We start from the raw sequence: 12,079 nt of genomic DNA, 5'->3' as shown, positions 1-12,079 counted from the left end.
TCAGCACTCACTCATGAGGCCACATTGGGATTTCTGGACTCCCCACTACAAGAGAGACATGAGCATACTGGACAGAGTCTAGCAAAGGGACACGAAAATGATTAAGGGACTAGAGCATCTCTCACAAGAGGAAAGGCTGAGAGAGCTGGGACTTCAGCATGGGGAAGAGAAAGCTCTGGAGGGAATCTTCTCAACATATATGAACACCTAAAGCAAGGGTAGTAAAGGAGACAGAGCCAGGCTCTTTCCAGTGGCACCCAGTGACAGGACCTGAGGCAGCAGACACACACTAAAACACAGGAGGTTCTGTCTGAACATCAGGAAACACCCTCTTTGCTGTGAGGGTGACCAATTACACAGGCTACTCAGGGAGACTGTAGAGTCCCAACCCTTGAGAGTTATTGAAAAGCCACCTGAACACAGTCCTGGGCAACCAGCTGTAAATGGCCTTGCATGGTAATGGGACCAGATGATATTCAGAGGTCCCTTCAACCTCAGCCTTTCTGCAATTGATATTGAGGACTTAATGCTTTCAGGATGTGATCTCTATCTATTTGACTTGAAGGCACAGGAGCAAAAGGAGGGGATTTGCCATTGAAAAGCTGGGAGCTCATGTTTTGCTGCATAGAATCCGTCTATGGTCAGTGACACAGGAAAAAAGTTACACCAATGAGCCAGGAAAGTGTCAGAGAGTTACACATTCCGTAAAAAAATCATAGGTACTTAAATATCCAGCTGGAAGTATTCTGTTTCTTTAGCAGGAACAGCAAGACCAGGGGCAGACACCTGTAGAATTTGTGAAATGCCTCTAACTAGCAATGACTTCTTAAGCTTGGTGACTGGTTCCTCTAGCTCAGAAACTACTTACACCCCTTCATCAGATTTCAGTGACACTAAAAACATCCCCCTCTGAATAAAAAATTTAAAAAAAAAGACAGAACCATAACCCCACACCACAGTGTAACAGTGCAGAGGATGACCATAGCCTAGCTCAAGGGGAATACAAAGTCAATCATGCTTTTTAAATAAGCAAATACCCATAAACTATGAAACAGCATGGCCCCTTTTCAGTTAACAATCTGAATACAAACAGGAAGAAATCACAAATGGTACGATCCTGACAGGACTGCCACAGAGGAGTTAACATCATGCCTACATGTTATTTAGTACTTTATCTAGAGGATTTGGTAGTGAAGTCTATAGTGAAGTCTACCTATAGCTACAAGTTGCCTAAACACCTAGTATCATTTCTGGGGGGAAAAAAAGAAAAATACATTACAGGAGAATGAGTCAGATTCAATCTGAGGTCCTTCTATGGCAGTAGATTTCCAAAAGTATAGTTTGCAAATCCAGATAGAAATCTGTTCTCTGGTGCAGAATGCATCAAATCATCATTTTGTGGTCCCACATTCTGTTCAACTGCACAATGTCCTTGCAGCTGTTTTGTTTAACATTTAGCAGACCATTTCTTTAGCCAGAACCCCACAGCTAAACAACTGGATCAACCACCTCAGTTGGGTGAGTTCTGAATCTTAAAACAACTAAGGTTGTAAGCTATTCAACTATCCATCATTTTAGGAAGTATATCCTCTTGTGATAATAAAACACGAATAATGGGAATTTAGAACCCCATGGTTCTAAATTCAAGGATACTTGAAAAATGCACACATGATAATAGCATGAGCAGTGTTACTACACTGAACAACAAAAAAATGCTAGCTATCAAAACACAGATAGGAAGCTGTATACTTGTTAAACTAGAATGAGTGAAAATTAAAAGACCCCATTAAGACAAAGAAAAGAAAAAATCCCATTTTTACAGTCAGAACAGTGCTGTAGTGATTCCATTAAAAAATGCTATCAAAATAAAAATCCAGTCACTGAAAATCACAGAACCTCTTTGTGTCCCACTGTGATAAGATTGTTGATGTTCCTTCAGGAGTTCACAACAAGCCACCAGGGAGGCTGTGAATTCACCAGCATACCAGCTTAAGACCTGGAGAGCCAGGTTCCGGTCCCAGCTGAGGCCACTGCGGGAACCCAAATCATCTCTTCACCATTTTCCTTTGCTCTAAGCTTTTGGGAGCTGTGATCATTTTTTATGCAAAGTTGGAAAATGGTCTTTGATTAGAGCATTCAAATGCTATAAAAATATTTTTTAAAGTAAGAACTGTCACATTGTTAAATGCTCAGTGTCTTGACTAGAGAAAAGCAACTGTATGTTTTGTACAAGTGATTTTATTAAAAACAAAGCACAAAGAAGAACTGAATTCTAATTGCTTTGCTATGAAGTCCAACGACCTTATTCTCATTCTGAATTAGTTTTAGCAACAGGGAAAGATCACTTAGTATGTCCAGTCCTTTACTTGCCAATTCCTCCAATTCCAAGCCCTGAAATATCCAACAAACCTCTGATATCACAGTGTTATCTGCACATCATTTTTGCAAACTTGCTAAAAACCACCTTTTAAATACCAGACCTCCTCTTCACTTTGAAGATTGCTTTGTCTTCCACTAAAAACACATCTTCAAAACCTTTCTCTCAGACTGCATCTTTGATTTAGGAATGGACTGAGGCCTGGAATAAAGAGTAGAGAGCATGCACCATGCCAGAAAAACAAGCAGCCAAATCGCTTTGTCTGATGCACAGTACAAGCAAAGTAAGAAACCCCAGCTTCTGAGGTGCACAGCTCATCCCAATACTTTTTTGCACTGCCAAAAAAAGGATTCTTTTTTCCATCTGCCTGTACCCCAGCCATGAAACCCCAGGTGCTTCCCTTGGTGTAACTAACCAGTGTTTTGGTTGCCCTAGAAGAAGCAGCACACTGAGTACCTCCTGCATCACATTTTGCCTAGGGCCATATTATTTCTGGTAACAATCTTGCCAGATACATATTCTGCACCACAAGAGAAAAAAATAAACTTTGGCCATTCCAGCAAAACAGCCTGTTAGTCCCCAGCCTTCCTATGAGGAACAGGGCACTCCTTGCCAGATTACCTCCTGCCTACCCAATCTGCCCCACAATGACAAGATGTAATGATCCATCTCATTCGAAGGTTTAATTAAGTACCTTTAAATTACTGCTCTAGAGACAGACACATTTTGTCAAAGTCAGTAAACTGTGTATACCATGACTTAAAAAAAATTAAAATGAGAGAAGAAAAACTGCTGTTAATAATATACTGTGTTCAAAGCCGAAGAAAAGAGTTCCAACAACCTAAGAAAGATCTTCATTAAAGATCAGACAACAGTAAGTCAAGCTAAAAAAGTATGAAATAGATTAAAAGCCATAAATTCCCTTCAGAAGAATGTATCTTGATATTTACTAGAGAGAAAAAAATACAGCTCTGACTATTTTTAGGCTGGATAGAGAATAGCAAGAATTTAATACAATAAATGAAAGAATAAATACAGAGACATATTTAAGAAAATTAATTGTGCAAAATGAACAAAAAATTAAAATTATACCATCCTTACTGAAGGAAGTGACAAACTCCAATGGCTTCAAGCAAAAGCAGAGTAAGATGTACATTCAACTTTATTCCCATAGGCAAATACTTATTCTCCAGTTAAGTTTTTGGAAAAACACTGTAACACAAACATTTGTTTATGTAGAGTCAATGTCAGACTCTATGCTGACACCTACCCAGTGAAATTACAATTTTCAGTAGAATCCAGAGATGCCAACCAAGATTCATTTGAGAACTCCCTACCTATATAGAGTTCTGTATCAGAACTCGCTACCTATATAGAGATAATTTATCCCAAGGGTGAAAAAGGTGAGAGGTTGAGGAAACATAACAGATAATAGACAATGAAGCACAATGAAAGATGGTAAGCAAATTTTTAAAATGCTGTTTTATCACAGGTTTGGATTAAAGTAGTCAACTACTACTTCTATAGCACATAGAAAAAAAAAAGACAAAATTAGCACCCAGCTAAACTAGAGATGATGGCAAACATGCTGCAGGCAGAAAGTAACACCAGCAAGACCTGGGTACAGAGCAGTTTCTGGGCTATCTTCTAATGAATAGACAAACTACAGCTGCATGGTTATTATCAGCCTCAGCTATTTGAGATATTTTGAACTGATTCATCTGACATACAAAAAACACACTCTCTCAAATGTGGATTATTTTTGGGGCTCTTTTTTGCTGAAGACAAATTTCATAAGATTTCAGTAATCTCCAGCAGCCTTGGTAACTTTATCTGCTGCATTACACTACTGCTGCCACAAACTAAACTGGCAGATCTCATGGCTGGCAATAAAACAATGATAGCAAGAAATCCCAACACAGCTAATGTCCAAAATAGTACTAATCATGGAAATGTTTTCAAAGTTTTTATTCTGCACTCTTTCATAAACACTATAATGTAAAAACTAAATCAGAAAGATAGACCAAAATATCTTCAGGCATTTTTTCTGATAAAAGGTAGTAACCAGTTTACTGATGAAAAGCTGTCCAAAACAACCTTACAGAAAATACATGGTTCATCTCCACTGTAGATATAACCAATTTGAGAAATCACCTTAACAGCAGCTGGCTTGGGATTACAAAAATCAGCCAGTTAGACAAACTGTAAAATGCTACACTAAAAATCATTTTTAGAACTGCAACAAAATAATCAAGTTGGGATGTTAAATATTCACTGTACCAACATGGACTGCTGCTGTAAAACACACTGCACTTTAAAGTGCAGCAGCTAGGATTTGCTGAAAGACTGGGTGAAGCATATTTAGTATGAGAAATTACCCTGACAATGCTGGGTGTAGCAGAGGGACTTGTGAGATGAAGACGAAATTTCCAAAGACAGCAAATTGAATGGTTACATCACTCCTCACCTGGAACCAAACTCGCAGCTTTAGGTGTAAATGCAGACAACCAGAGTTCCCACCTTAAACCTTTCTGTTTGGGTCTACAGTATGTTTCAACGTGCTCAGAATTGTTGCACTTCATGCCTTTGTATCAGTGAGTATGTGCTCTCTCTCATATAAAACAAAAACATTTTTTAAATTGAAGCAAAATACTAATTTCCCTACAGGGGAAGGGTAAGAGAAAAGAAAGCAATGTTGGTGACCTGCATTTTTTAAGCACAGAAAGACTTTTAGAAATAGAGCACAGAGTTTATTGTCAAAATAGTTCTATGCCAGAAAGAGCAAATAAGATCTGAAGTTTGGATAATTATTCCTGTAATGGAGTAACTAATGCTGTGTCATCTTCACTTAAACTGTCAAGCTTAAGGGTTTGGACAAAATACATGTGTGCGCTGTGAAAATTAGGTTTGTGCTTTTATTTCAAAATCATTTTTCTCCAAATTGTTCCTCCCAATTTAAAATCCTCTAACTACTGCAACCAGGCCTTGTCTTCACCTTTTCTCTGGGGCACATACAGATGCCAACTGCTGCAGTCTCCTATGTGGAGTTGTTGCTAAGAACCAAATCCTTAGTGGACTTCAATGAACTTAAGGTTAAAAAAAAAATCTGTACAACTGAAAAGCACAAGTAGCTTTTCTGTGCATTTTTTTTCCTGCATAAATGGCTGTTGGTGCAAAGAAAGCCAAAATAGCAGCTTTTACACTAAGCATCTTGCAAAAGTAACTGCAAATTAGATTGCTGCTAGTGTAATCACTAAAACAAAATACCTTGAACCCCCTTCTCTTCTTCACGTAAGTTTCAAATACATAATATCACCTATTTAAGTCACAAATTTTTAACTGTGCCAGGAATGTGAAAAGGCAGCTACAATACCTTGCAGTTTGCCAAGCTTAGGTACATCCTTGATTGTTTTTCCTCAAGTGTCAAGTCATTTTTCATGTAAGTATAATTGTGTACTGAACAGTTATCCACTTCAGATAGTTTAAGAAAGAAAGTGTCATACCCTTCATGTTTATTTTTTGATTGAATCAAAAATGTGACAAAGATCATACATGGCAATCAGAATATTTCATAAATACTATACCAAAAATTACCTCAAATGTATGTCATTGTTTATAGTTTTTAACTTTTACAAATATTTAGTGCATAAATGTTGTTGACTTAAAATGTTGTTCTCTGACAGCTTTGACTTGCAGTGCCAACCTTAAAATACAGCTACTAATATCTTAGTCAATTAGTCTTACTTTATTATTGGTCCAACAAATACACTCAAACCTTACATATCCGATTTGAGAAGGAAAAAGAAAGCAACATTTGTGCCCCAATTACTATTTTACCAAATTCCTTGTGACAGGTCACAACTACTCTCAGCCCAGATCACATTCACAGTACAGTTTCACATTACAGTAGCCAAAATAAACTTGCTGCTTTCAAAATGGAAGGAACTCAACCCTGCTTCCTCTTTCCCGTTCTTCACTACCAACTCTCCCTCCCGCAGCACTTCTCAGAATATTCTGATGTGCACCCAACAAGGAGATAAACCAGTTCAACTTCTTAATGCACTAAATTATCTTCACTTTACCAGGGCTATCTTTATATCATTTTAGCAACTGAAGTCGGTTTCCTATGGGATCAGAAACTTACAGTTAGTGCAATGTAAGAGGCAGGGAAAACAAACCTCCGCCTTCAGAAGAGAGCAATTACTTTGACTTACAACATCTCAGGAAAGTTTCAGCAAGAACATTCACAGACAATTACACATGTACTCTCTAAAAAGCAGCATCTGGGGTGTAGCACGCAGCTGCAATCACAAGAGGACCCTGGCAGAGCAAAGTCCAAAAAGGCCTAGAATACTGGCCTATGTAAAACTAACCTTCCACATTCAATCAGACATGAAATAACACTGTACATTCTGATGTTTAACCTCCCAAATTATTGTTCTTAAGTAACAATACTAAGCAAGATCAAATCTTAATGCACTGCTGCACATATGAATCTTGTAACAGTCTATAGTACCAGAGTGGTGGTGCAAATCTTTTGGGACAGCCAAACCATTTGATATTTTAAAAAGTGTTTCCATCTAAGAGTCTGATGATAATAATAATGTCATGACAGTCATACCGTTCCCTTCTTCTCTTCTGAAAGAGCACAATCTAAATTTGGCTATGCTTTCAAGAAATTAATCCTAAAACCAAGTTCAACACTTTGCCTGTTACTAAAGTTCATCAAGCAGCTATAACTCAGGGAATTCAAATAATACATCAGTTATGGCTTCCAGTAATTAAACCACCTATTCCTGTTTGAGGTGGGCAATCTGCACTTTTGCTAAGTAGCTTAGGAAGAGTTTAAAGCACACCAAAGTAAATCACTTAAGATAAAAGAAGTACTGTATTATCTGCACAAAACTTGCAGATTCTCTATTTAAGAACACATCTGTCAATCCTTTCTTTTCTCCAACTCGGGGCAGCAATGCAGATCACACATAAGTACCAGCAGAGAAGTTTGTGCTCAGGCTGCCTTCCTCTGCACAAGAGGACAGGTACTCCCCCAGACGTAGCAGAGGGGGTGTTCAGGTCGTGCAGTATCACTTGAACAGGAACACTTTCATTATCAGGAGCTCTCTCTCCCTCCCTGCGCAGGGCTGCTGCACACGTGTGGGGCCAAGACACCAGCTCCACATCCCTGCTGGCTCCCTGCACAGCCACACCACACCCTACGCCAGCTCCTTCCAGCAACATCTGCTTGAGATTTTTAACAGATTTGCTCATCAGTAAATGCAAGGGGGGGTGGCGTTTCCCAGAGCAGCAGCCACAAGTCCACAGATCACTTGCACAGTACCTTAAATTGATGTGCAGATTAAAAAGGTATGTTCTTGCTAGCTATTTTTTCCACATAAATTCAGAGAGTGCAAACAATGCAGGCAATGCAAAGTACACAAATTTTCAGTTCAGGCACGGCCTAAAGTAAGTAACATTCAAATAACAGAGACAGGCACTGAATGTATTATTAAGGGAAAACAAAGTCATGTAAAGAACGAGATCATCCTTTCTTCCCCCAAAGATGACTCCACATACAGACTCACTGAAGCTTCAAATTAACTTTTCTCAGGTGTGCTACTGGTTTCAAAGATGTCACTGCCAGAAACTTACTACATGACACTTCTAAACCCTCATATTCAGAATACCCTCTGTTTAACCAAATTCATTACATCTCATCTTCAGGAAAGACCACATTAACATTGTGTCAATGACCACTTCAAAAATTACATCTTACTCTATGCTAAGACTTAAATGGTGTAGCTGACAAGAATTTTCTTAGTACAAGGTAAAAACAAAGTCAAAGCTTTGAGATAAATCCTGTCTGTGAAGGTTCGTTCATGTAAGGAAAGCCATTTCTGTAAGGTGAAAGACTCCCCTTCTCCTTCCCAGAGCAGCAAGTTAAACTGCTCCTGTGAGGTTTCATAACAGCCAAGAAAAGGCTATTTGTCATGGTTACACCCACTTCCTCACCCAATATAAAATTAAGAAATATATTAAGAATTTACTCAGATTAACTTATCTATGAATCTGTGTCAAACTTCCTCCACAAAGCACAAAGTCTCCGACCCCAAAAGAGGTGGATAATTGACAAAATATACCTAACACCCATTGCAACAGAAGCTGGACACCTCTTTTTCAAATACTAAAGCCATTAATTATTTACATCCCACATACCCTATGGAGTTGTTTCTCAAACTGCAGGCCATACTGAATTTTTCTCCCATTAAACTCCTCATATTCAGTTTGCATGGTTTGCATTCACAACAAATGGCTTGAGGAAAAAATTCCAAGTTACCTGTCCTCCTTAATAAACTTACTAGAAAAACCCTAATTACCTCAGTTCATCCTAAACAAAAGCTTAGCCTCCCTATCCATTTCAAAAGATGAATCCTGATACAACAACAAAATTAAGTATGACCTTGTCCTCTGTGAACTCTCTTCAGTGTCACAGCTCCCAGACACGAGTGAAGAAGCCAACACTGTTTCAGCTTATTCAAGAGAGGACTAATAATTACCATCAAGGTGCAATATTAACCTACATTTTCAAAAACACTAGGTAAGAAGTATTTTCAGATGATGAGCAGATGTGCTCAGGAGTCCTCTGATTATTTGTGGCTCTACAGCTACTTTCTCCTCTTTTCTTTGAAGTGTTTTGCCATTCTCACAGTTGCTGCATGAATAAGTGTGATAACAAATTACACAGAAAGCCTAATAAGAACTGTAGAACAGAATGACAGAAAATGCACCACACCAAACTGGAAAAAACTACTTCCTCACATTTTTTCAACTACTTAAGAGCAGGGCAACACTTCAGAAGAAGGATGGTTTCCAAAAACTACTGCCTTTACACATCTACACTGGTTATTAAGCATAATGTATCAAATGCTTAATTACAAAATTCAACAGTGTCCTGTATCCTGAACACACAGGACTGCAGCGATAAATGCCTTGGGTTTTAAGTGATTACTCCTCAGGAGCAGAACACAAATCCATTACTGAAAGCATACAATACAGAAATATGATCCCAAAATCTGATTTTGAGAAACAACTATCATTCAGAATACAGACAGAAAAAAACCCTGACTGATCACTGGCTGCAGCACAGACTCAAAAAAGCCTATAAAGTGAGAGAGAAAAGAACCATCACAGAGACACGAGATGTTCCAAGATCCCAACTTCTAGGTGTATAAGAATTTATTAAGCTATCTAGATCTTGATCAACACTGATAGAATAGTAATAAGCAGCAATGCTACTGATAAAATTGAACTGGCATTTCCAGCACATATGTGTGTGCCTCAACCCTATTTATGAATCATTCTGATTTCACTGCATTACAAGTTCTGATACACAGCGACTGCACTTGTAGTAAAATTACTTTTATGAAGTCGAAATTTCTGACTTGCAGCTCAGATCAAGGAGTCACTTGCTTTTTCAGAACAGTCACTACTTAACAGCACTGCTGCAGCTTTCTCCATATATCAATTACCACCCATTTTGAAGCTTCCTGTATCAAAAAGTAGGTGTAAGAGCTGCTGCTGTGGTAAGAAGAAAAAAAAAATTTAAAAAACAAGAAAGCATTATGAAGACTGAAAGGAACTGGTATTTTATATAAATATGTCAACAGAAGAGGTAGCATTAAAGAAAAAACAGATGAGCTCTCTCACTTGGAGCAAAGTGTGATAATTACATGCTAAATATTTTCTAAGGGCCTATCAACATAAAAAGAAAAAAAAAAAAAGAAAACCCACTGGGGTCCTTTCAAGTTCAAAGGCCTAGATCTTACTCCAAACCAAAAGACTGCAAGCAATAAGTCCTAGTACAGCATCATCTCTCAGTTTGTCACTCTAAAGGAAGATGGTCTATGCCAAATTTGAATGCAGTACCTATGGAGAAAGCAAATCGGTTCTGTAGGAATGGCTAGGCCTCCTAGGAAGTAGGATTCTGTAAAATGCATTATCAGGCTATGGGAAAAAAGTACAGTCCACACTAACACACTTCAGATTTTAGATCTGTTTTATCTTTTCCCTGTGTAAACATACAGACTATGTAGCTAGGCAGAATTTCTGTCTTTAAAACTACCTCTTTTCCTCACTGTACACACTCAACCTCACCTGCTCTAAGAGGCATCTCAGCAAAGACTGCTCTAGGAAGAGTGACCTAACTACAAACAACTGTGAAGCGACCTGGACCCTGACCTACTGGTAGTATCAAAACCAGGAGAGTATAACCAAGAGCTCATGCTTTTTAAGACTTAAAAATACTTAAATATTGTTCAGAATCATTAAATAACATTTATCTGTAGTGTAAAAACACCTTAGGTTTCTATCCAGTGATGATTAAACACCACGATTTATTCACACATAAATTTGTGAGAAATTAAAGATTAAGTTTTTAAGAATTCCTGTATTAAAGCGCAGAGGTAAAATTTGCAAGCTATTACACATACGATTAGCAATTGCTATAGAAGAAATATTTGACAGCCACACAGATCTGTCAAATAAACGTCAAGCAGTGAAGAAAATTTGGTTCATGGATTCATTTCTCTCAAAGCACTCCAGTTTCTCCCCAGCCTGCAATTTCTCTCCCCCAATTCTACATAAAGTTAGCTGCGTGGTTTCCAGGCTGGCAGCTGTCATCCCCATCTCAGCCAAACCGCACACCACCAGTGATTCGGAGACCGGGCCTCCTTTTGTATCGAACACCCGGTGCGTGAGCAGGGGAAGGCAGCGCACACCGGCGCTGCGTGTGACAGCGCTGCCGCCTTTATCGCCGCTCCCGTCATTCTCTCTCACACACCGCGATCCCCCATCCGCATTGTCTGCCTCGCTCCATCCCTCATTAACATGGACACGTTCTCGCTCCTCCGCCAGGGATCCCCGGGAACCCGCTCCCTCGGCCAGGGAACCCCCTTCCTCGGCCGGACGCCGGGATTTCCCTGGCCGGCCGGAGCCCCCCGCCGGGCCCGCGGCGAAAGCGGCGGCCCCCCAGCCCCGCGCGGGGCGAAGCCGGCGGCGGCGGGGGCCCGGGAGAGGCCGCTCGGAGCGGGACGCGCCGGGACCCGGCGGGACCGCGGCCCGGCGGTGGGGGGGGGGGGAGGGGGGGGGGGGGTCGGGCCGGCCCCGCTGTCCCGGGGCCCCTCCCCTCGCCCCCAGGGGGCCCCTCCCCTCCGCCCCCCCTCACCGGTCGTTGAGCTGGTCCTCGGTGCCCGGCAGCGGGTGCACCACGAAGTGGATCGAGGTCATGTTCCGCGCCGGTGCCCCCCCCGGCGGCAGCGGGAGGCGGGCGGGCGGGGGCCGGGCACACAATGGGGGCGGCGGGGGAGGGGGCTCTCAGCCTCCGTCCCTCCCCCGGGGTGGTTCGGGGCCGCCCGGCGGAGTCTAGGGCTCTCGGCGGCCGCGGCGCTGCGGGCGCGGGGCGGGGCGGAACGGCCGCAACGGCGCCGCTCGGAGCTGGGCCCGCGCCGCGCTCACACACGCGCCGCCATCTTGGCTTCCAGCGGGCCCTTCTCCCTCCCCCCTCCCCCGCCCTCCGTGCGCCGCGACGGGGAAGGGGCGGGGCTCGACCGGCGCGCGCGGCGGCGCGCGTGCAAGCCTCGTGCTGACTGGCGCGCGCGGCTCCCTCCCCTGCCACTAAGCGCGCCGCCGATTGGCCCGGTGCGTCGC

General features: G+C 41.6%; 1 protein-coding gene across 1 annotated transcript in view; it reads right to left on the bottom strand.

Annotated features, from left to right (window-relative positions):
• The window catches only part of UBR5 (ubiquitin protein ligase E3 component n-recognin 5), an 84,960-nt gene extending 73,064 nt beyond the window's left edge, over positions 1 to 11,896 (bottom strand). Inside the window, exon 1 of the mRNA XM_036398885.2 lies at positions 11,598 to 11,896. Coding sequence (XP_036254778.1) covers positions 11,598 to 11,659 — 62 coding nt within the window. The 5' untranslated portion in view covers positions 11,660 to 11,896. The remainder of the gene's footprint in view (positions 1 to 11,597) is intronic.
• Positions 11,897 to 12,079: the final 183 nt, after the last annotated feature.

Source organism: Molothrus ater, chromosome 1 (assembly GCF_012460135.2).
Source record: "Molothrus ater isolate BHLD 08-10-18 breed brown headed cowbird chromosome 1, BPBGC_Mater_1.1, whole genome shotgun sequence".
In the NCBI taxonomy this organism is placed as follows: domain Eukaryota; kingdom Metazoa; phylum Chordata; class Aves; order Passeriformes; family Icteridae; genus Molothrus; species Molothrus ater.
Note: the sequence above shows the minus strand (reverse complement) of the source record. Positions and strands in the feature narration are given on the sequence as shown.